This window comes from Haliotis rubra, unplaced genomic scaffold (assembly GCF_003918875.1).
Source record: "Haliotis rubra isolate DU_JTF1 unplaced genomic scaffold, ASM391887v1 Scf56, whole genome shotgun sequence".
In the NCBI taxonomy this organism is placed as follows: domain Eukaryota; kingdom Metazoa; phylum Mollusca; class Gastropoda; order Lepetellida; family Haliotidae; genus Haliotis; species Haliotis rubra.
In genome coordinates, this window is record NW_025767257.1 from 209,573 (window position 1) to 235,556 (window position 25,984).

At 36.4% G+C, this 25,984-nt stretch overlaps 1 protein-coding gene across 1 annotated transcript; it reads left to right on the forward strand.

The window, feature by feature from the left end:
• The first annotated feature begins 15 nt into the window (after positions 1–15).
• Positions 16–23,891, forward strand: LOC124253954 (cysteine/serine-rich nuclear protein 3-like). The gene is made up of 4 exons (XM_046687802.1): positions 16–193; positions 15,609–15,811; positions 17,512–17,622; positions 19,275–23,891. The coding sequence occupies exons 2-4, from the start codon at positions 15,667–15,669 to the stop codon at positions 21,053–21,055; spliced, it is 2,037 nt and encodes a 678-aa protein (XP_046543758.1). The 5' UTR covers positions 16–193; positions 15,609–15,666; the 3' UTR covers positions 21,056–23,891.
• The last annotated feature ends 2,093 nt before the right edge of the window (positions 23,892–25,984 follow it).

The window sequence follows — 25,984 nt, forward strand, 5'->3', positions numbered from 1 at the left end:
GAATACGCATGGGCGAGGAAGCCAGATGCATATTGAGTTGTGGAAGGTCACGTAGATTTATCAAGAGTTAGGCTATTAATTCATCCGTATTAAACTGGCCCGGCTCATGAATGGTAAGGGGGACAATTAAAGACGCTTTGTGTCGGCTGCTGTCATCAACAACACGTGTTATATCTCACTGAAAGCTCCTAATGTAAGTATGAATCGGGATTTGATGATCTCGCATTTTCACATGCATAAACTTTTTCACAGTCAAATCTATGATGGAATTTTCCCTCATTTTAACGAAATTCTCACCATCAATTGTCTCGGGAACATCACATGTTTGGAGTGATTTGGTTATTGCAATTGCTGGGTATTGAAATGGTCGGTGGTAATGCTCGTATCCTTTGGTAAACAACTGACGTTTTGTCGATCCTTTGTTAACATAGCAGGATAGCATGGTCAGGTAGAGATTCATAACTTTGTAATGTTGACATTTGCAAGGTGTTTGTCTTTCGGTCTTTGTTTACATGTTTTTACAAAGCTGTCCGTTCATAGTCATCTTAAATTTCCTGCTTAAACTTGTAATACATATCATAATGATTAGAACAGTGTCTTCTAGTGAATAAGAATTGAATCATTCTGAACTAAATCTGACAGCTCCGAGTCTCATGTCAAAGCCGTCAATATATTGTATTGGGCTGGGTTACTGTCATCAATAAGCAAAGTGAAACAAAATCAACTGATGAGAAATTAATTTCAATGCATTTGCATGAGCAAGTGATAAATGTTAAAACAAATAGATCTGGTACCAGAAAACATTTCTTACTTTTCCAGTTGGACAACATGATCACCTATGAACTAGATCCTTAAAAATTTGGTCAGGTGTTCATGGCTTCTGTTCAGTGGTCAATCTTTTTGTCAGAAATATGAATACTTCCCTTGTGAAATAATATGATGTTGGAATCGTTTCATCCATGTGTAATGCGACAACTTATGACATGACACACTCTGCCAAGCTAGTGGTCCTCTATTGCATCTTCTTTCATGAAAGCTCTTTTCCAACTGAATATCCAAAACTAGCTTATGTTTCGCTGTGGTTGTTAATGGAATAAAGCATATAATAGTATAGAGCTTTCACACCAACATTTTCTTTTATGTGATTTCATTAGAAATAATATTTCAAATTTACCATCCAACAATTCTGTTGCTAAATTGAAATATACATACAGGTCATAGTTTGAAATATACCATTTATCCAAATTATTTTATCACATTAAATGTGTCCAATAACTCGATAAATGTTGTATTGCGTTATTATAGGTGCTAATCAAATTATTTTAAGACTGTGCACTTAAAATAGTAGTAAATTACATTTTCCCATCAAACAAGACATCATTCTAAAAGATTTGTATGGTACAGATGTTCATAATGTGTGCAATCTGTTCATTTACAAAGCTGGCAGTATCTTTCCACTTTGACTTATCTTCAACAATGCTTTAGAACTTTCCTCTGAAGTAGTATTAAGTTTTTTGATCATTTATCAGTTTGAGTGAAATATAATGTCAATAATCACATTTGATTTTCTTACAAATATTTTAATAAGGCTTGGTGTGGCTAGTCTTGTGTAGGCATGATCTATAGAGATCGATAACTTAACATCCATCGATTATCAATAAAAGTTGGAGAAGTAACTTTTAGCGAAACTATAGTGCAAAATAAAGTGAAATAAATCCCAAAACATATGTCATGTCACTTGTGAGTGGGAACACGTTTTGCAAGTATTATTAACAAAACAGCTTTCTAAAGATAACTGACCCATGAATTAAGCCATAACTTTGTGTGTTGTGTGTGTAAATTTAAAAACTATTTTTACATAGATATTAATGATGACACAGTTTTATTGTTGATAATCATAAATAATTCTTCCCATCAGTGATATTTCTGATTATTGATATTTGTAGCCAGCCCTAACTAAGACGCACTTACCCCCTTCCCAATAAACACAATCTATGTATATGCATGGTTCAAAGGAGCACAATAGTGCAGTGGTAAGGCGTCTTGCCATCACGCTGAAGGCCCAGGTTCGATCCCCTGTGGAGACACCTAGGTTCGGGTCCTGAGGTGGGCACATTTGCGAAGTGTCCTTGGACAAGATACTTAAATCCACATTGTTTCAGTTCACCCAGCTGTAAAATGGGTACCCGTGAGGATGTGCTAGCAATGTGAGTGCTTAGTTAATTGCGCCTAACACTAACAGGCAGCATAGCTGAATAATCCCCAGGGAGTTGAAAAAGTATTGGAAAGTATGATAGTTTGTTATGACTGGGGATAGTAAATGCTTATAGCACCATGAGCAGGTAATGTGCCTGGATATACCGGTAAGTGCCATATAAGCGGACTATTACTATTACTAAATGTTGAATGGTATGTGTGTGTGTGTGTGTGTGTGTGTAATACGTTTACTAAAGTGTATAATAGAACATGCTAATGTTGACTGCTCAAAAGTCATGCATGTGTAATGCAAAAACATCAAATATGATTATTATATTACTATTTTGACATTTTTTGTGCAGACATCTGTTGAAGTAGCGAGAGAAAAATGCTGTTAAAGAATTGTTTGTTTGGGAAAAATCATGGATAATTGAAACACAAAAGGCTATAGTTGAATGAAATTCAAAATGAGTTTTACCTATCAGACCTTGCAGGGATTCAGTGTTGAACAGGTTCCCGGCAGCCCATGCTGGCCAGGAGAGGCAGCTAAATGGATTGTGCGATGAGGCTTGTTGATTTTGTAATCATCCTCTGATACAGTGGATAGATGCTCATTGTATCAGCCATGGATTGTTTGGTCCTGTCTCTACTGTCAATTAGTTGGAATATTGCTGAGTGGAGCGTTTAAACATGGATACACATGCATGTCACTGCCAATGCAAACTGTATAGTAATTGTGAGATATAAGTCCTTTGAGGTTTTCAACAAAAATAAATGTGGTTAGTAAGGATCCGGGGGCAGTGGGGTAGCCTAGTGGTTAAAGCATCCGCTCGTCATGCCGAAGACCCAGGTTGATTCCCCACATGGGCACAGTGTGTGAAGCCCATTTCTGTTCTCCCCCTGCCGTGATATTGCTGGAATATTGCTAAAAAGCGGCATAAAACTAAACTCACTCAATCACTAGTAAGGATCCTTAAATGTGTATTTAATGTACGTATAGGTTATTGTGTTGTCAGCCAGGACAGGAGTTAGAATTGTCTGCAGATTTCATTATGTCAAGGGTAATTTTTATGATACATGTCATTACAAAAACCCACAAGTCATTTAATTCACGACATGCTGGCAAATGTAGGTCTTATTCTCATCTTGAATTTGCAATAAACACCTTAAACCACTGTCATCCTTGCAATATAGTTTTTGCACAGTGCACTAGCCTTCTATTTCACAAATACCAAAATAGATTTCAGTGATTCCATCTCTCTTTATGTCGAATATTATCTTATGTAATTAATGTAATAATTTGTTGGCATTGTGTCACAATGTCCAAACATTTTTGTCTCCCTGGTTTAGTGGCATACCTACTCCGTTCTGGTGCTATGTTTAAATTAACTGACTGCCCAACACTACAGAAGACATTCCTATTTCGGGTTAAAACTATTGAAATGCCTGCAATTAGCCTAAAAATTAGAAGCAATCCAGAAGGAACAGTCGAACTGATTTCACTACCTTGCCTTTGAAGCCCATTAGATGCTTTACTGTTGCAATATAAGCAGTTGTGGTCATCCCTGACACATCACTAAATCACATTTCAGGACATAGAATATATCAGTCTTCACAAGAAAAGATATATTGCCCATACACCTGCTTGAATGTACTGATATTGGTGAAGACTGCACAGGTTAACCTATTAATTTGTCTCTCAGTAACATGTACTGTTCGTATGGCACCTACAACATATTGTCTGTTTATGGTTTTACTGATGGGATCAGTGCACCTGGCAGATTAGTGAAGGGGGAGATAAACTGAAAATGATGGCTTATGTTATTACAGATTGGTAAGACTGATTGTTTTTAGATGTCCAAGCTGGTATATTTGGGTCAATTTTGATTGCTATACCAATATGGGACAGCCTAATTGTTAGTGTTTACTTGTAACCTCAACCCGGGTTCAAATCCCTACCTCGTACAAATGTGAAACCCATTTCTGGTGTGGCCTGGCATGACATCGGTGGGATTTTGTCATATGTGGATTAAAACCATGCTCACACACTAACTTATATACCTACGGTGGCTGTACATTTAGTGTAGCAAAATGATGGACATATATGGTCTTATTGTATCTGATTCATTTTAGCTTTAGTGCAAGCATTATCTTGTTGGAGACAGTTCTTTTTTGTCATGAGAGTTGTCTAATTTTCATTTTGGTGTGAGTTGATTTTGTCGTGTTTGTTTTCTGTGGATAATATTCTCAAAGGGTCATGCTGAGAGGAACATCACTCTCTGATATTATGACGATAGGACTAGCCGATGAAAAGATGCATAATTCCTTCATTGTTTAAGCAAAATCTGTGTAGACTTCGGCACAGATTACATAGTATTAAAGTTAATGTTAATAGTAAAAGCTGAATATATCTTTATGAAGGAAACTTATTCATAACATTATTTCAGTTACAATATAATTCTCACCAACTTTCACTGGCCCCAAGTCAGTAAGAATTCCCAAATTGGATTTATGTACCCAATTCATGTTACTACAGATTAACTAATGTTATGGCTTTGTTGAGGTAACCTACATATCAACAGGGTGAGAACTTACCACCAGTCTAATAGCCAATACAAATTTCCCCTTTCCCATGTTTTAGCATTAAAGAACATGTTGCCTATGCCTGGGATAGTTTGACTTATGTTGTCCTAGTTCTGTCCTTGTGACAAGACCAGTGAAATGGAACATATATACCCATATTTAGATGGGGGTCACATAGGCAGATTCAGAGGGGATGTTTTTCCTTTCCCCCTTTTGTGTGCACCCCTCCTTTTCTCATTAGTGTGCACACACACACCCAACACACCTTTCTCAAAAAGCTGTATCCGCCCCTGGGGTGGTTGGTTAGAACTATGACACAATACAATATGAACATAGTTTATCTACAGTACTGATGTTTCTATATGTATATGTCAGGGTAGAGATTGTGATCTGGTAGAATCTGAATGTTGTATTAAATGGCATTATTTTGATAACAAATGAAAACATTTTAAGTTTAACCATCAGCCAGTGGTAAAAAATGCTTATACTTAACATGATTGCAATATCTAGACATTTTATAGATTGCCAACGTGTATCATATTTCACACACACACCCTAAGTGCGACTTAGTGTATGTTGCCTGTCTCATTACACTTCACAGCAAAAAAATGATTCTGTTGAATGCCATAACAAATAAATAAAAACAAAATGCAAATATTAAAATTAAAACAGACTAAAGTTATAGCAACAATATCAGGCTATTACCTTGTTTGGGAAATGTATCCATCAATATCCACATAAAGGAATGAGATGCCATTCATCTGCAGCTGACAAAGAATCCTGTTCCATGCCATTTGTCTTTTAACAGTCTAATATGCGAAAAAGTGATCTATCGATTCAGGTTTTTCACATTGGTGTATGGTCCCATTGGTCACTCCAGATAGCACACCTGGCAACTAATTGCATGATGTCCGCCATTCTTTAAAAAAGTAATTTAGTAGCCAATAATGAGCAATCAATCAATGTATTGGTGGTTAATCCTTTGAAGGAAGGACGTTGTTTTTACAAAGAGACTTTACGACAGGGTGTATTCAGTATGGATTAGTAAATCTACATACATGAACACCTTTTGACAAATCCGCTGTGTAAGATAAAAGCAATTAATCAATCAGCGTGTTATCGGTTAATCCTTTGATCGATGTTTGTTTTGTAACTCAGCTGATAATTCCTCTTACTGCACTTTCATGCGCATATGGTTTAAACATATTTATTTCCAAAAGAGGAACCGGATTGGTAAACAAGCAGTATGGTGCTTATATGAATACCGCTCCGGAATACAGATATATTATAGATATAATAATCGTACAGAGAAAAACATGATATTAACAAACGATAAACAATAGCTTTCTGGAAATGTAACAATCTGCGCATATTACATAAGATGTAAAACATTTGCCACATCAGACCTCAATTTATAATGGTGAGTATTTACTCCAGACACAAGAAATGCCAAGTTACTAATTATACCTGTTATAAATTCATTAACTGACCACGAAGTGAATGGTGACAAATAACGTGTAGGTTTACCACCAAACAAGGGTTACAGCAAGAGAGTAGTAATCGCTGTATTGCATGCAAGTTCAATTGCCTGAAAAAAAACTGATGGGCAGACACTGTTTTGAGGATACGAACAGAACTTCATTGTTACATTATATGTAAGCATGTGCTGTGTACTTAGTTTAAAACTGTATATACCTATGTACCTAAGTAAAATTTCAGATTTATTTTGCAATGGCAAAGTGGGGTTATTTAGTTTATGGATTCAAATACTAGTATATGAAATGTGTGTTTTTGATATCATAGCATACATAATAGACATCATATTTTTACATGATTAAATATTGAGGTAAAAAACACAGAAATAGGATCAAATTGGATCAGTCACTATACCATCCCAAAATCTGAAAATCTGCAAAAGCCTACACTGCTGGGATACTTTATTACAATCAGACTAGAACTGTAGGGGATATTTTCAAATGACGGCATGTGATGGGCATCCATCCTTCCTAATGTCCCACTGAGTAGGTTGAAGAAATTCTGCCAAGGTGAGCAGTAGCCCAGTCCCTGTGTCCGTCACGGTCGAGGGAGCAGGGGCTGACCAGTTTGCAGCTAGGTTTCGTAATTAGACTGTTGGCTGGAAACAATAATCGCTCTGGATCAGTGACCCTTTAATTTTAGAGTAACATTTATTTACAATAACAATCATAAATGAAAACGAAGTAACAATTTTTTATTTTCATTTTGTTTGTAAACAAGTTATACAAACAGTGTGCACTTTTCAATGGAAGATGTCATTCTACAATATATGAAAATACATTTTGTATTTTCTAAATATAGATTGCAATCTCTACTAGTAGGATCAGATTTGAGCTTCTACTGGTAGAGATTGCGATTGTATAGGTTATTCAATATAATTAGAGTTTCTACTGATAGAGACTCCGATTGCAATCTCTACTAGTAGGATCGGAGATTCTACCAGTAGAGACTGATCGCAATCTGTACCCTGACATATACATTCAGTTCCAACAACCCCCATTTAAATTATTAGTCATCTGGGTGTTTAGAATTTCAGTCAGATTGTTGACTCGGCATCTGTTAAGGGCTGGCATGTATTGGAGGCTCAGTGTTCATTCTGTTATGGCTGGCACCATTGCAACTTAGTAGTGTACCAAATCAAAATCCTACAGTCATACAAGTAGTACCGGTAAGTTTAAGGAAGCTCTGATTAGTATCTAATCACCAATATATAAAAATATGTCAGACCCCAAGATATATGCTGGCTTTCGTATTTTGAACACTGCTGTGTGTTTGTGGTATTTAAATGGAGGAAATTACGGAGGACCCATTTATTGTCATCCCACAGAATTTGTTTGTAGATGAGTAAGATATGATTTGATTTGATTTGATTCATATCCAATCCCATTACTTTGAAATGATATACCTTCATTATGATATAAGGACAGTGTCATGGGAAAATCATACTCAAATTAGTTGAAACGAATCTATCTGTACTATTTGTTACGAAATCAGTCCAGGATATTTATTAGGTGCAGAATGAAGCTTTAACACACTGGACAGTTGCAGGTGATTGTAGGATGTTTATTGCTAGAAATTTAGCATGAGCTGTTCATACATATTAGCACAAAACATGTCATGTTCATGATTTTTTGTCTTTTGACCTTATGAATTTATGCAAAACTGAATAATTCTGATATAAATTTCTGTTCTATTACCAATGTCCTACTTAAGCAGGACTCAACCTGCTACATAGTATACCTGATTCATGCTCACCTATGACATGACATGTTGTCAGTTATTGACTGGGGACAACAAGTACTTGTCACCCCTTCGTGTGCAGGCAAAATCAAGTATATTACATATATACAAGGTCAGCAAGTATCACATCACCCTTGCAGAGAATTGTTTTCTTATTCAGTCACAAGAGATAACCATTGTTCTTTTTCAATTTTGCTCAAATGTTAGTAGTATATCAAACGATAGCTGGCAGGGGGCAAACGTGGCAAATAAATGCTTACAACTGCTTTTAACAGATGACATGTTATGGATGGATAATTTCATAAGAATAGAGCATACTGCATACATTATGAATTTACTATGCTGAAAAATAGCATCTTAAACATGTTTTAGAACATCAGATGTGCATGCAATAGCAATAGAAACACTCATTGTCGACCATGTAGCAGCTGTTAGTATAGCTTTTCTGCAAAGTACATGCAGTCCCGGATTTCACATAATTTGCATACTTGAACCAGCCAAAGAGACAGCATATTTTCACATGTAGTGAGGAAATATAGATTGACTCTTGTGTCATGATGCAAGATGCACAAGGTTACTTAGTAATCAGATAGGCATTCAAAACATTAGTAGACGTCTTAGTAGATATTTACTTAGGCCTTCACTCAGTCAAAAGGAAAAAAAATCATCTTAATTGTGACTCCAAGACTCAATGTTATTATGGCAAATGTATTAGCTTGTCAGGTGGCCCCATTCTTTCCATGTATATATTTTAGTATCAGTGAAGCCACGTTGACTGATCAGTCTTCAAAATATAAGATGAAGGTCAAGCTTTTGTAATAACTTCATGATACAATTTCAGAAGTTGAAGGGTACATAAATATAGTTCTGGAGATCTAACGCTGCATCAGTTAGTACATTAGCAGCTGACTTAATTCTAAACATTATTTTAAGGTTATCAGTTTCCAATCTTTTTTATTTGTTTTAATACACATTCTAGTATTTCCTGAAGCATATGAAATGTTTGTTGATAGGTATGCATTCAGTATGACAAGAAATGTAGAAATAGTGAACAATTCAAGGGAGATAACTTTGCCATTCCTTTGGAAAAGTGTGACAGTTAACATTCAAACCACTCCTAGTCTGTATTGACAAAACTTAATAGTAATGACTGCTGACGTGGTGTAGAAACTTTAAAGTGAGGTGGAAAGGTTCATTCAAAGTTGACAACTTGAAATCAATGTAAGGCATGGTACATTGGTATATCACTTTTACACAAATGTTTTTGCATTCAAGTGATGATATTGCAAATATAAACCTAAGGAATATCAAAGGCTAGTTCAGATGCAAGTGAAAAAGAGGACGACTTGTACTCCCAAACGTAGTTTCGCCTGTCCAAATGTAACTCTGATATGGTTCAATGTGCTCAGTGTCAACACTGACTGTTCAGTATGAAGACAAAATCTTTATATTATTATCAAGTCAGGGTTACCCCAGGCATTCTATTGTGGGAGCCACAATCATATTACTTTGACTGGTGATTTTTATGTTTTTTTATTTATTTTTTAACATTTTTGTTACTATTGTAATTGAATTTTTTTCTAGTTATGTGCTAGTTATTTGCAAGTACCATGTATCTATGCATGTAACTACTAACATGCACGTATTGTCTGTACAAGTGAAGGGGCGGTGGGGCAGCCTAGTGGTTAAGGCGTTCGCTCGTCACTCCTAAGACTTTGGTTCGATTCTCCACATGGGTACAATGTGTGAAGCCCATTTCTGTTGTCCCCTGCCGTGATATTGCTGGAATATTGCTAAAAGCGACGTAAACCCAAACTCACTCACTCACTGTACAAGTGAATGTTCGATGAAAATTGGAGAAAAAAACTGCTGGACGATAGTAAAACGTAAGTAGTTATGATTTTCTGTGTAAACACTTTCAATTTAGCAGCTGGCATACACAGATTGTCTGTCACTTCGAAAAGTCATCCTACATAGCAGGAATATCATTTATGTTCCTTTTAGCTAATAAACACTGTATTGCAGCCGTAACATGCTGGTTTTCTATATCTCATTGTCAGTTTCTGCTGTTTTGAGAAAAATGTAGTGTTCATGGTAATGCATGGGTTGTATTGGTCCATCAAAAGAAGACAAAATGGTTTCTTCAGGCTTGGTGACATGGTTGGCTCTGTGGCATGGTAGCCCAATGTGTACAAGCTGTCAGTTCTTTTTTTATTTCAGTACAGATGTGGGCCAACATTAATTGGTCCATTACACATAAGTATATAGATGTAGGTATTACAGAGATGTACATGAGGTAGTTCACTTTACTATAGCATGTCTTAACTGCGAGGCATGGTAAATGAAACAGTCTAAATTTCTAACAGATGGTTTGGTTAGAAGACACGAGCATGTTATGTTTTGTCACAGTAGGACCTTCATAATATTTCTTGGCTATGTATCGTTGACATGGATTATCAAAGACTGTACAGATCAATAAAATATGATATTCTGTCTCAATATGTATATTCTTTCATTCCTTGGTACATTAAGATATCTATCTCTCTCAATGGCTAAAGAATGTGAACGAAATTTTGCAAGTGCAAATCGAAATTTATGTACTGTAATTAATGAAACAGGCCCAGATAAGCTGCGTATCCCGGGTAAAATACACATATAAAATGTCCAATTACGCATTGAAAAAATAATTGTTGCGTACCAATTACGCATTTAAAATGTTAGAAACGCAAAAAGTTTAAAACAAATGCGTACGGAATATATTTATAAAAATTGCTTGTGTAAAGAAAAAGACATCGATTGCTATCAAGCTGTACTGTTAGTATAGGACAAGTGTTGTACTGTCAGTATAGGATGAATGATTTTTTTATGAAATCATTTCCATTATATTTAAGTTGGTTTTGATTAGGTATGACATAAGGCAGAACACACATACCTGCTTAGTAAACTTACTCAATGACATATACTTAGGTGAGTAAAATGACTGAAATACACACATATTTGAAAGTAGTGGGTAACGGAAAATGAAATACCCACTCAACATTCATAATACCCACTCCCAAAAAAATACAGTGGGTACAGTACCCACATGAGCTAAATCTTATGTGGAGCTCTGTGAAAGATAAAATTCTGATTCAAAAGGTTGATTGTAAAGCATATGCGAGTTAAAATGAGAAAAATTAACCAAACATGTATGCCATTCTTGTTCAAATGAACATTTCAAACCGGAAAACAAACTGAAAGAAAAGCTTCAGCACAATCTACTTTTTATCTTTCCCAAATATAACCGAAACCATGTTCATACATTAACTGACAATTGCAACAACATATAATAACCATTTTTGTGGAAATTGGTAATCTGGCATATTAAGTAACTTTAACCACTATTTTACACAGTCTTTATAAGCGGTTATACAGTGTTCACGAATGGTGTTCAGAGGCCCAGATAAGCTGCATATCCGGGTAAAATATGCATAGAAAATTTCCATTTACACGTTGAAAAATAATTGTTGCGTACCAATTACGCATTTAAAATGTTAGATGCGCAAAAAGTTTGAAACAAATGCGTACGGAATATATTTATAAAAATTGCTTGCGTAATGAAAAAGACATCGATTGCTATCAAGCTGTACTGTTAGTATATGACAAGTGTTGAACTGTCAGTATAGGATGAGTGATTTTTTATGAAATCATTTCCATTATATTTAAGTTAGTTTTGATTAGGTATGACATAAGGCAGAACATACTTGTTTAGTAAACTTACTCAATGACATAATACTTAGGTGAGTAAAATGACTGAAATATGCACATATTTGAAAGCTGTGGGTAACGGAAAATGAAATACCCATTCAACATTCATAATACCCACTCCCAAAAAATACAGTGGGTACAGTACCCACATGAGCTAAATCTTATGTGGAGCTCTGGTGTTTCAAAGTAACAGGACACTGGGTCCTGTAAGTTTCAGATGTCTGTCTGACCCATTGAAAATTCACAGGACCCATAGAATAAAATTAAACACACATTTCAGATTTAACATTTCTTATAATTGGCATTGAAATTATTAACAAACATAATATTTGTAAACAGCAAAGATTGTCACATGTCACATGTCACATATAACAACTTCAATCAAAGTCATTGTGAAATATACAGTCGGACACTGGGGCTGGCGGGTTGTAGACTTCTATCTATACAGAGTGAGTATCTACCACATTCTCCTCGCACTACATGATTAGAAGTTGCAGACTTTAAACCCAAAAAGCATTTACAAGCAAGAACATGTACTGATTCAATTTGCTTACAGTATGACAATCCCCAAGCTGTCATTGATTAGTTTTAATATTCTGATCATTGGTTGGCTGGAATGTCAATCAACTAACAATATGGTCATCTTATTACATCTGACACCTGCCATGAAATGTACCGAGTTTGGGAGAGATTGATGTTACCATTTCGATACGTTATTCATATTCCAACATTTCCAAAACAAATTGTCTTTGTGCCTAGTTACAGTGATGTAGACAGTCATAAACTTGACTCACATTGACCAATGGTTAAAGTGATCTTGTGACTGGTGTCTGAACAAACTGGCAAGAAATGGTGTACATTCTATGGGTGCCTTCCATAGTTACAACAAGACCCAGATTCATTCACTGCAGGAAAACTACAGTGTATTAAGATATGCTATTATGAATTATTTGTTTGAAACATATTTAATTACATGTTGTTCCAGAATCTGTATGTTTTGTGCATATTACAGCTTTTTTTTTGTTATTGAAAAACAAGTTTAGAAGGGGTTTGTAATTGCAGTATAACTAGTATGAAAGATGTTTGAACTGCTTATGTGGAGTAAACTGAACTTTTGTATGTTAACAACCTTTGTCCATTTTCTAATCCTTCAGGGCATTTATTATGGTGAATATGGTACTGTGTTCATGAGGAAATACACCGGTATTTACCGGTTCAGACATGAAAACGATACGTATTGCGATACGCTGATCGAAAACCGGTATTTTGACATGCATTCGGAAAACTTCGTAACGCTCGGAAATCTTCGGATATTTCTGTTTTTTTAATTGTTCTTTTCCCTGTTTCATTAGTGCCAAATGTTACTTCAATTTTTATTTTGTCATGATTAAGAGTTTTTATAAAAGGTTAATCAATCATAGTGATTTTGTTGTGTTTTTGCTTTATAATCAAGCATTAACTCGATTATAAGTAGTTTTTGTTAAAAACATAATCCTTGCAATATATTGCAATACATATCGCAATATATGCTTCCGCATCTCAATATATCGCAATATGAAAATTCTCTGCAATACCCACCCCTATTTAAAGGTGATCCTGGTATATCTTTTTTCTTGTAATATCACATGACATGCCTTCTTTCAACCAGTATATTGTCATCACAAGGACTTTGTTTCAAACATGTGTTTGATAATGTCATTACTATACATACTGAAATATGATTTGATGTTCAGTTTTTATGTGTGAACACTATACTAGTCATCTCTTGTTGCACTGTCTATTGTATTGTCAGTTAAGACTTAATTGCATGGTGTGTTGATAGAGATGAATCTGTGATTAAACTATGGCTGGCTTGACACTGCCAGGCTTAAAATGATACTGAGAAATCCCCCATCAGATGTTCCAGTGAATATTGTGTTGGTATGACAATGGGTTGTGTGCGAGGTTTGGTCAGGGCAGACCTGGTCGGTGTAATTGGATTTGGAAGTGCTGCCCACTCTTCTGGATGACACGATTTATGCTCTCACTGATGGAAACAGACTTTATCCTTCTGATTACCAAGACGAAAACTACATGCCTGCAGTGATGTCTACTCCCTAAAAGGATTTTCTAAAATATTTTAAGTTGTCAGTATTCGTCAAAATTACATTTATGAATTCAAGTGTGAAAAGGATGTTACTTATATCAAGCTTGTCTAAAGTTCTTTAAAACTTCATCAGATTTCACTTGGGAGGAGATGAGAACTTAAAGTATTTATTTCAAATTTATAATGTCGTAATTTCAGTACACGATTGCTGAAACTGGGAGGTGACATATTTCTGCTAGCAAAGTCATTAAATTAATTTTTGTCCATTGTGAAAGTTGGTAGTCCCCAGTTAATTGAAGAAATAGAAACAGGCTATAAATATTGATCATTCCTCCCTACAAAGTCCCTGACAGGGAGCCAGTATTGATTTTCTGACTCTGCTGAATGAGGCTAGCTAGTCGAGTCTGTCAAATTATAGTGGAATGGGATGCGTTGCCATGGAAACCAGCAAGACTGCCTGTAAATACTGGAGTTTAAGACTACGGGCAGATGGACTTGCTCGGTAGAAAGCCGCTAGGAAAAAAGACAGCGGTGTGATTAAGAGACTTGTGTAGTAAGCTGCGATTTCGAGCACTTCGGTGTTGATTTTGTTTAATACAAGAGTCCCGACGTGGGTAAGTTCATTGCCGCCGCTGTGTTTTGCCGTTAATTAATTCTCATTGGTTTAAATATTACAAGCAGGTTGTAGGTTGATCTAATCTCCGCTTCTTGGCCGAGTCAATTAGCGTGATCTGTCGACAAAGCTTTTGTCACGTTAGGGGCTTGCAAAACAGCTGAAGGGTGGTGAAACACTTATCAATATTTGTCATTATTTAATCGACTTATGAAGAAGCTGGGGAATCAGTCTGTGATTGCATGTTATGTGCTATTTCTCCAGGCAGGAGAGACAGGCTTTTTCTGGTCTGCTAAGTGGGTAATTGCTTTCCCTAATTTTGAATGATTGCTTGAGGTGAACTTGAGACAAGTTAAATGATCTTCTTGACACGCTGAGAATAGGGATTTGAAAGTGATCAAGTAAAAGTGTTCATTACGCATGACACCTGGTTAACTTTACACACAGATGTGTGTATTAATCACATACTAATAGTACTGAACAAGGTTTATTATTTGTTAACTTTTTCTGTGAATCAGGTAAATTCTGGCTTAAAAAGTGGTGGAACTGCTGTTAATGAATATTGATTTTATATCTTTTATGCTTCCAAAATATTTGGAAGAATGTTTCTGTAATTTTGATTTTCAAGATAATGGATATTTGTTCTTTGAAACTGTTTCAAAAAGAATTGCTCACCAACCTATTTTGGTGATAAAATACATTTTATCAGAGAAGTTGTATGCTATATTATTAAATATATCTTTTTAGTCGACTATGCAAATGACTGGTGGCCAGTGACAGTATGTTGTTGAATCATCTCCGAAACTTTTTTGAAAGCACTATAAATGTATTTGCATTTAAGACGATTAAAAACAGAAAATATTTACGTGTATGATTGTTGACAAGAACAACAAACAGTAGTGTTCAAAATCAGACCAGTGGCTATTCTGTGCACCAGATAGGTGTACTAATATTTGGATAATGGATCAGTGTCAAACACTGAACATATTGGTAGCAAATTTATGAAATAAGTTCATATATCTGCGTTTCATTGGTGATCAGTAGTTGACTAAACTGACCAGGTGGGGGTGATGAGAGATTGTCTCTGACAGTAGTTTGTTTCTTCAGACCATGCCCCAGAGAAACTCTGACAGCCAGTACCAGCAGGGCTAACACCTGTCCCAACATGCCCAAGAGGAAGCTAGAGGAATTGGAGACGTCGGCAGTGGCGTGCACGTCGTCCTCACCACCGCGTACATCCGAGACTGATGACAGCAACAGTAGCTGCAGCGTGGGCACTGATGGCAGCACAGATGTCACAACCAAGAAAGGTACGGCCAATAAAGGAAGTGAGAGCCAAATCCTGACCCACTTCTTAATTTCATTACATCTGTACTTATTTCTTCGTTCTGTTTTGTCATTTGTATGCAAGTTGAAAGCATATCATAAGGGTTTTGGGTTTGTTTTTTTATAAAATCTAACCATGCTAATACTTATCATGTTAATGACATACAGAATTTTGTTATTATTTGTTCTTCATTTCATTAGAACTTGCTTTAGTTTTCAGTTGAAATGGCTATCAAGCATGCTTTTCAGAACATGTTTTAGTATGCATTTATGTGTCTTTGTGCAACTCAAGTCTAGCTTCCAAAATGAACCACAGATGAATGAAAACTGTGTTTGTTCACTGGCTTAGCATAGCATCCAAACTGAAAATATCCATTGAAAACAAATGTTCAATTGATAGCAATTTTGAATCCGTATAAATTAATAATAATTTGAAATTTAAAAACTGACCGTAGTTAACTTAAGATATGTTAGGAATACCCTTCACCCATCAGTAGCCTAGTGGTTAAAGCGTCTGTGGGCATTCGGCTCCCCACACGGGTACAAGTTGTGAAGCCCATTTGTTGTCCCCCTTCACAGTGCACTTTCCGTATTAATTAATTATGTGCTGTCCTTGTAAATTGGGATAGAACTAAGCTCAAAATCTTGCCTGGCTAATCATAAAATGCCCTTTTAATTAACTGTTAAAACAGTGGGAGAAATTTATACTATTCCCCAGGAATATCAACTAGCCACAAACTAAAGGGCTATGAATACATTGCGTGAAATATATTTTAAAAAGTAACATAGAAAATTGGGTGGGTGGCTGTTGTAGTCTAAGCTTTGATATTCTTCTTCCATGGATTCCTCTTAAATGGCACCCGGCACTTGTGAATGGTAATGATGTAAATGCTTTTGTTTTAGCAAATACTTGCAAACTCCTAAATTACATTTCCAAAGAAACTTTGCATTGCACTTGCTTCCTAACCTTGCCCCTAAAGGTCTCATGAACTTAATATTTTGGAAAATAAGAAATGTAGGCATGAATTATAGTTTGCTGTTACACTATTCACAAACAAGATTTCATTCATCATAAATCTAAGATGATTTCATTTTATTTAAGCCAGACAAATTTCATTTCTTGTATTATGGGTCAACCAAACTGATTTTTCCCAGATTTTAATATAAATTGATTAAAAAAAGATATTTCTTCAGTAATAAATTGCCAATATCAACATACTGATTAATCAATAGAAGGGAAGTAACTCTTGCACATTTGTCAAATGCAGTCAACAGAAGTAAAAAGATTTTCATTGGATGAGAGCTGCTTCTCTGGAGATCAAAGCTTTTCTTGTTGATGACTGTTGTATGCAAATTGTGATATAGCTGAAAACTTTGCCTAGTCAAGGCTGGTTGTAGGTTGTCAATTTCTTTTGTTGTTTTGCACAATGTCAATAAAGTTCTTCAGTCTGACAGCCACGAAACCGAACTGTTTTCTAATGGAGAATATAGGTGACAGGAATCGAACTGACAATACTGGTGAATTGTCATCTCAATGGCCACATGCCAAGCCGGGTCTGAGAAATAAAGTAGAATATTTTCAGGGTTCTAACCAATTTTCAGCATTGCTGTAAATGGATGCAGGGATTTACTATTGTTTTGTGTGATTTATTGTGTTTATTCATAGATGTATAATTGTGTTTAGAATCCACAAAGCGGACAAAGAAGGCAGTGGCCTTCCAAGGGGTCACAGTGTTCTACTTCCCCAGGATGCAGGGCTTCACATGTGTTCCCAGTGAAGGGGGATCTACTTTAGGTGAGTGAGTGAGCAGTACTGCTGTACAGCTTGTGTTGAACTGACAGTCACTTCGACAAAACATGAAGACAAAGCATTATTGAATCAGTTAACCCTCTGGATGCCAGAGGGACAGATACAATCTTTTGTTTACATGAAACTGAAACCGAACAAGTGTGTGTTGACCACATTGAGATACATGGTAAAACTGTCATATTGTTTACCTATTCAGGGCGTTACTCAAATGCTAAATCAGTTATTTCATGCTCTGCCAAAAGAGTGTCAAATTCTGACTGACAAACTGAGGTTTTGTATACCTTGAACGACATTTAGGTGAAATATCTACTAATCTACACAGCAATGTGGTCTCTCTCTGACACTAGGAAATGCATGTACACCCATGACATAAGTAAAGTGGAGTCATTGTTTCAGTAATATGATTACAGTTGAAGATAAAGCTGCTGCTCTGTTAATAATGGTCCAACATTAGTCAAACTACATCTACACTCCAATTAAGTATAGCAGAGTTATGCACCCCCTATCTTTATGTGTGACCTCACTGTCGTCATTTTATGTCAGAGAGGAAAATCAATTTTTGTCATTTATCGTAAGCCATTTTTAAACATTGAATGTATATAGTTATACATAAGCATACAAATCCATTTCATATATTAAGTTGTTCAGATATCAGACAGTATTTTATTCACTCAGTTTCCCTAAAGATGCAACATAAAACAAATAATTGCACTGTGGTTATTTTGGTTTACGATAAAAAGTGGAGAAATTTACTATGTTATTAATGCATAACAATATTGCTGACAACATTTGACAATGTCTACTTTTCAAACACATCTATGTATTTGTACTTGAATTTGCATCTTCGGATAGGAAATTTAATATTCTATATATCTGTGTAATTCCATAGCCGTAGGTAAATTCAGTGCCGCACGAGCACAATTCTCACACAACGTTAACTTTTTGGACCTTTTAGAATTGGTCTTCAATAACCAATGCTTGTCGTAAGAGGTGACTAACGGGATCGGGTGGTCCAATTTGCTAACTTGGTTGACACATATCCTATCCTAATTGCGTAGATCGATGCTCATGCTGTTGACCACTGGATTGCCTGGTCCAAACTCAGTTATTTACTGACCGCAGCCATGTAGCTGGAATACTGCTGATGGCGACCGCAGCCATGTAGCTGGCATACTGCTGATGGCGGCATTAAACAACAACAAACAAAACAACTAAAAATGTGTGTCCAAAAAGAAAACTTCATCCATTGGGGTAGAGAGTTAAGAATTTGAAACTAACTGATTTTGTTAGTTCTTATTGAGGTTTGCTAGACATGAAATAATTTATTGTCCTTTGAAATGAATTATGATTGTATTGACCCGTGAAGATCCGGGTTAGAATTGATCTTCAGTAACCCATGCTTGTTGTAAGAGGCGACTAACAGGATCAGGTGGTCAGGCTCGCTGACTTGTTTGACACATGTCATCGTATCCCTATTGCGTAGATCAATGCCCATGCTGTTGATCTCTGGATTGTCTGGTCCAGACTCCATTATTTACAGACCACCGCCATGTAGCTGGAATATTTCTGAGTGCCGCCTAAAACTAAACTCACTCATCATGATCATATTGAGACAAAGTTTTTGTGTTTTTCGTCAGGTATGGCCAACAAACACAATTTTGTTGAGAAGTTCAGCTTAAGAGATTATGCCAAAGAACAAAAGCGAATCCATCGTGTGATTATTGCGGAACAGAGGCGCCAGGGCAAGTTGTTTCCTAGCCCGCTGTTGAGTACAGTTATGCTGGAAGATGGTGAAGTTTCATCAGGGAGTGAGTCGGACAGTGAATTTGATGACTACTATTTTCTGCAGCCTGTGCCCATTCGACAGCGAAGGAACATGCTTCGCACATCAGGAGTGAAAAAGATTGAAAATCTGGAGAAGGATGAGTGTAGGGAGATCCGAGTATCAAGAGAAGTTTGTGGGTGTGATTGTAAAGTGTTTTGCGATCCTGAGAAATGTGCATGTAGTCTGGCTGGTATTCAGTGTCAGGTTGATCGGCTATCCTTTCCATGTGGATGCAGTAAAGATGGCTGTGGAAATGTGGCAGGGAGAATTGAATTTAATCCAATCCGTGTAAGAACTCATTTCATCCACACACTCATGCGTCTAGAGTTAGAAAAGAAGGAATGTGAATCAAGTGTTAAAGGTCACTGCTCTCGAGAGGGGTCAAATAGTATGAACGGAATGTCATCTTCTAATGATAGTATTGACTGGACTCAGTTCAACAGCAACGAGAAAGGCAGTTGTCGGGACTGCCAGAACAGTGAGATGTGTAATGCTATGATGCAAGAGGTTAGGTATGCTCAGCAGAGGTCACTCCTGCCACAGCAGACATTTACTTCCTCCAATCACATTCAACAGCAGCAGCCACAGCAACACACTCAGACCAATGGGAGTCCACTGCCTCGTGTTATGTTGTTCAATGATAGTGATGAGGAAGTTTATCATGCAGAAAACACTACAAACTTCTTTCACTTTAGTAAGCAGGAAGAGAGCTATTCTGAGGCCAGTGAGTGCTCTAGTGACAATTCTGTCGAGGGAACAGATTATCCAAAGTCATATCAAAACCTCACTGCTATAGGCACAGTGGATGAAGAAACAAATCAGGAATTCTGCTCAGTGTCAAAAGCAAGGACGTTTGTGCCCAAAAATCAAAGCCGGGAGAAATACATGGATCTGAACAATTCCTCAAACCACATGTACAAGTTGCAGCCAATATCTGATATGTTGAATCCCCTCAATGCTTCTTCAAACCCCAACTTACAAACCAAAGGTAATTGGCATAGACAGCCTCAAAACCATAGTGACACTGCTGAAAAACATCTAGGTTCTGTGCCACCAATATCTAAAGAAGTAGATGTGTCCACATACGCAACCATGACAACCACTACCAGAGACCAGTTGGCACAAAAGTGCCCCCTGATTTCATCTCACATGGCTCGGCATGATGCAGGGTATGTAAGCAATGTCACTACTGCCAGCAGAGCAGCAGCCCATATCTATACTGACTTCAGTTTGGATTCAGACAGTTCTCAGTCTGCAATCCTTGGCCAGTCCCCTAACCTCTCAGAACCATCATACCCAGATTTTGTTGACCAACGATCAACCCTGGACTCGAATCTGGCATATGACAGTGCTCTTGGTTCCTCCTCTGGAGATGACAATTCCTCTGTAGGGTCAGGTCCTGACATCTGTATGACAGGCAGTGTAAGCAACACATCTTTGTCACTCTCTGCAGAGAAAGTCAGCAGCACTCCAGCAGCAACTGAGAAAGATATCCAAGAAAACCACACTTTGTCTCAGAAACATGACAAAAAGGGCAGCGACAACTTTGGTGAAATCATCAAGGAATCCATAGTGGAAACTGTTTCTGCCTAAGTGGTTGTCCAAGGCACTCATGACTTTATCACTAGTAGATATATACAGGGTATTCTCAAGTGTTGTATGTTTGTTCTCTGTTCATTGCCACTGTCATGTTTTCATCAAATCCTCCACTGATACTGTTTCATGTTTATGGCAGCAGACCATATATAAAAGTTATTTTGATAATGGAATTGATAGGTATTGATTTGTTTCTGTTTGTCTGATGAAAAAGTAGGAGGACAATATCTGAGTTAGTGACTGAGCATTTAAGTTACATTTATCGTGTTGAGTCTTTCATAAAACTTTCTGAGAAGGTTGTTTGAAAAAGCTGTAGGTTAGCCAATGTGCTGAACCAATGGTAGCTCCCAACAAGCCTGAATGGTGAAATAGCAGTGTTGATAATCAGGATACTGAACTGGGCTGGAATAATACCATTGTGCAGTTTTCACAAAACAGTTTAATGAAGAAGTCATTGTTGAGGCAGCAATGTTCCTAATGAACATATATTTATTTTAACTTCATTCGTGCTTCTTGTAAAGTCATGAGTGTCAGACTGCATCACCATCTGATGACTTAGGGCAATTCCATTGTGATAGATGCTGTAAGCTGTACTCACTGTGGAAGTTTTCAAGTATATATATATATATATACAAACACATATAGCTCCCATTTGCATTTGCAATAATTCTTGTTGCCATTTCAGATGAAATATTCTACCAATATTGCTGTGGTGATTACCAGTGTCTTGTGTTGTCAGTGTTCTAGTCTTGCCCTATAGACAGGCTGAATCTCAATATTTATGAAAGAGACTATTATTTTTGTCAATGTTTTTTCCCCTGTTGTATTGCCAGTCCATTGAGTCCTGAGTAAACCATGCCCTTTGTCAATTGTAGGACAAATGCGAAATGTTTCCATTTTGAGATGTTGAACAATAGTAACTATACCCCAATGTAACTGAACAAGTTAATGCCTGTGTCATGGAATTACTGCTATGTGCAATAATGCTTACAATCCCACCCCAGAATCAATTGTTACTGCAATTCTGTTTTTACTGTACATGTACCACTGAAGGCCCACATGATCAAGTTAATGTCTTCCTATGTTTCCACTGTGTCACAGTACCGATGTTGTATATATTGAACAAGTATGTCTCAATGAGGATCAGCCCCTTAGTCATGTATTGTTTTTCCTATTCAGCCTTCAGTTGACAAAGGGTGTGTTTCTGTATTTTTGTTAAACTGACTGAATGTTAGTTTTCAATTGTTATAGTGTGAAACTGTTTATTTGGTTGTTTCATTGTGTACATATTCATTGTTGTCGAAACATTTCAAAGCATTTAGATAGATGGACCAAACAGCACTTTGTACTTAAGCCTATTCTAGGCTGTCAACGATTCCACACTCTACTACATGTACCACATCATCTTTTTAGGTTGGCATTGTCAATAATTTATGCAGTTGGAATATTGTGACTCTAAATGGCAATACCTAGTCTTCATAAAAGTACAAAATACCCCAAACTGGTACTTTTAGTGTGGTGGCTGGTTTGTGGTCAAAGGGACGTAACTCAAGTCATACTATGATTAAGCACATAATAACTCCATTTGTTTTTGCATATATCTCGATGACATGTTCAATTCCTGTATGTTTATGGTAGTTTGTGGAATCTTTGATGCCTTGTACATTTCAGAGGAACCGATAATTTACATCAGTGAAATTTTATTTTTCAAAGTCAGATACTTACAAACATAGCAATTTATTGTTAAATGGACATTGCATTTATTGATCCTGAAAATAATGTGATGTAGTTTATTTTTGTAGTGTCAATGTTTGAAAGGCAAATTGCATTTTATAACAAGAACACACATCTCCCAGATGGCATGTTGCAGCATTTGACTTGTGGCAAATTCATCTGCTTGCCAAAATGGAACACTAGTCACAGGTTATTAACTTGATTCTAATCAAATTGTAAGTGTGGTTTTTGTGATAGAATGGTTTTGATCAAGATGAATAGTTTTATTTTAATCAAATGTTTTGATGTTGCTAAACATATTATGAAAAATGATCCATTGGTATGAGGTCTTTAGGCAATAGGAAATATACTCGTATTTGTTCACCTTGTACTGTATTTGTGTGAAGTAATGCCAGACAAGGCACATGTGTTGATCATTGTGATCACTTGATGTATATTTTATGGAAACGCAAACAGGCAAAGGCTGCAGAAATGAAAACAAACAGTTCTCAGGAAATTACTTTTGAAATTTTGATGTCTCTTGTTGATATCTGAGTGTCAGTATTGTATTTTCTTTTGTCTAAGAACAGAACACAAATATGTTTTCAATCAGTGGTGTTTGCCTGAGAAACGCAACTGTTATTTCTCAGCCTTTTGAATAAGCTAGTGGCTGTTAAATGAAAACTGGAAGATTACAAGGTGAGTTATCTCAGTATTGTTGCAGAATTATCACCTCCACACTGTTTACAACAGTATACTATGAACTGCTGTTGTCTTATGTCATTTGTCTTACTGTTGTTTTTCATCAAGTTTGATTATACATTTGACTAGATAAAAGAAATTTGAGGCTGAAAAGATACTTCATTTGGTTATTACCAGTGTTAATTTATATACTTATAATACATGAATATCTAACCCCTCCTGTCAATGTTGTCCCATATAATGGGGAAACATTCAACCAATCCAGAAACATGACAAATCTGACATGTTTACAGAATGTTTTTGTATTCTGAAAGACTACAGTAAATTATTCTGAGATAATCTACTTTGATAGTCAATAATGATCAAAGGCAATTCGTTGAAGAGCTGATAATGTCTTTCATCACTCTGATTGAGAATTTGCTCTGGTTTTATTATTATTTTTCATAGCACTGGATCAAATATCATTATACATCTATTTATATTGTTTATAAACAACTCCTGTATACATATATACTAGCTTTGTTTAGATGCAATCTTTGTAATATTGTTGTGATTATTTTATTGTTGCCATTAGATACAAAGGTCGTTCACAGTATGTTCCCATGCATGCTGACTAGGTTGTACATTAATGCTGCTAAGTGTAATTTGTGAAGAGCAAAGGCTAGCTTGTTTTGGTGCTCCTATGTTTCATGTCATCTTACCATGGAATACAATGCTTTGTCTACGCAGTAATGAGAAACAAATTATATGTCTCTATGCTTATCAAGTTTCAAAAGTATAAAAAATATGTGTGTGTCTTTTTCACACCTATTCTTATCCTTAAACAAAGATTCCCTAGTATTTTTGTTTGATATGACTAGAAGATGAAACACCATCAAACATCCAACATATCCTAACAGTGATAGGAAATCCGGTCTTGTGTTCAATATTTTATTAGAGATGTTCATATTCAGACCTTCACTCATGATCATGGAACTTTCAAAACCACCTGTAAAAACACAATATTTTTGCAGTTGTGTCCCTGACAAATCTTGTGTTCTTTCATTTATCATTAGGTGTATAACATGAGGGTTGCAAGGATTGTACTCACATCACAATAACCAAAGAGTTGCTTAGGAAAAACTGAGCTTTATACAGTTTGTAACCCTTTGAACTTGATATTTAGAGCTCTTGAGAACTTTCCCAGTAACAGAACACTTGACATCAGATGGCAGAGTGACCTTTCACGAAGTGTTATGAATTTTGTTCTACCAGTACTTTTATTTTGTGACGTTATTTTCTGAGAAATAAATACCGGGGAAACTGACCCCGATTAACTGCTGATTAAGGTTGTTGAGAACACAAGTACGTTTGCCATGTGAGCAGGCTGCTATAGGGTTTGGGGGCTTGTCAATGTTCCTGGCTTGTATGTTAGTGCTTGGTAACTTCAACAGTAGGTAGGTGTCAAATGCTTCTTCTCTAAGTTAAGACCATTGCTTATGTGAACACAATAAAGTCACTTTTACGACAAATACCTTATGCTTGCACAATGACCATTTCAGAATATCTTGGAAAAGGTCTGCTTAGGTGTAGAGTTGGATTATGTGTATTTAATCAAAATGATATTGAGGTGAGGGATACCGGGTGAGGTGGGAAGGGTTGGGTGTGGCCTGCTTTTGGAGAACTGAAGCAAGTTGGAGTGACAACTGAAGTATTATATAGACATTCTTCTTCCAATGGCCAGTTTTATTTGTAAGCATTATTAAGCAGGAACGTTTTTCCACTTTACTTGTCACTTGACATGTTACAAATTTGTATGAAATCCTAGAGGCAATATCATCTCCATATATGTTACAAAACTGTTGAAGCAAGAAATTATGATGCTGCATGGAATAAACATGATTTTGTCTAACAGGAGGATGATTGTTTCCCGTTATGTCAGGCAAGCATGAAGGAAGTTGAAAGGAAGGTATCGGTGGTGATTGCAGAAGCAACCCAGCCTTTTGTACTACTGCTGCTTCAGTAGGGTCACTAACGTTCTAGGTTGTGGTTACCATTACATGCTAGTCCACGTACGTGCGTACGACTGTCCACTACTAGGAGAGATCTGCCTGCCAACTTCCACCTCTCTAGATCTGTCTGTTATATACTGTGTACATGTCGTTGTGCAATAAAGGCATGTAAAACATTCTGTGTAGCTTTCAGAATCTTCTATACAATTTCAGCTGAAGAAAAGATTTATCCAAGGTTTAATGTTGGCTGCTTTACACAGTAGTGGTGGTCCGATTAATTGAAATAATCGAAGATTGGTCGCAGTGACTAAACGACCAAGCAATCGATCATGTTTTCTCATAATCGAACACAAACAATTCTGGAACACTTGTTTGCATTAACAATATTTTTCACAAGGTTGGTTTTGTCTGTTACATGTCATAAACATTACAAGCTCGTTCCAAGTCAGGATTGAATTTATCTTTAAAGACTCCAGGAAATTTATGTTCCGAACATACTAGTCATCCTTTAAAGATGTTA

Bases quoted from the DNA above. Each gene is read 5' to 3' on its own strand.
- LOC124253954 (XM_046687802.1), top strand. From the start codon at position 15,667: ATGCCCAAGAGGAAGCTAGAGGAATTGGAGACGTCGGCAGTGGCGTGC. The intron at 15,812-17,511 runs GTACGGCCAATA...AATTGTGTTTAG, and splicing joins AGATGTCACAACCAAGAAAG to AATCCACAAAGCGGACAAAG. The intron at 17,623-19,274 runs GTGAGTGAGTGA...GTTTTTCGTCAG, and splicing joins TGAAGGGGGATCTACTTTAG to GTATGGCCAACAAACACAAT.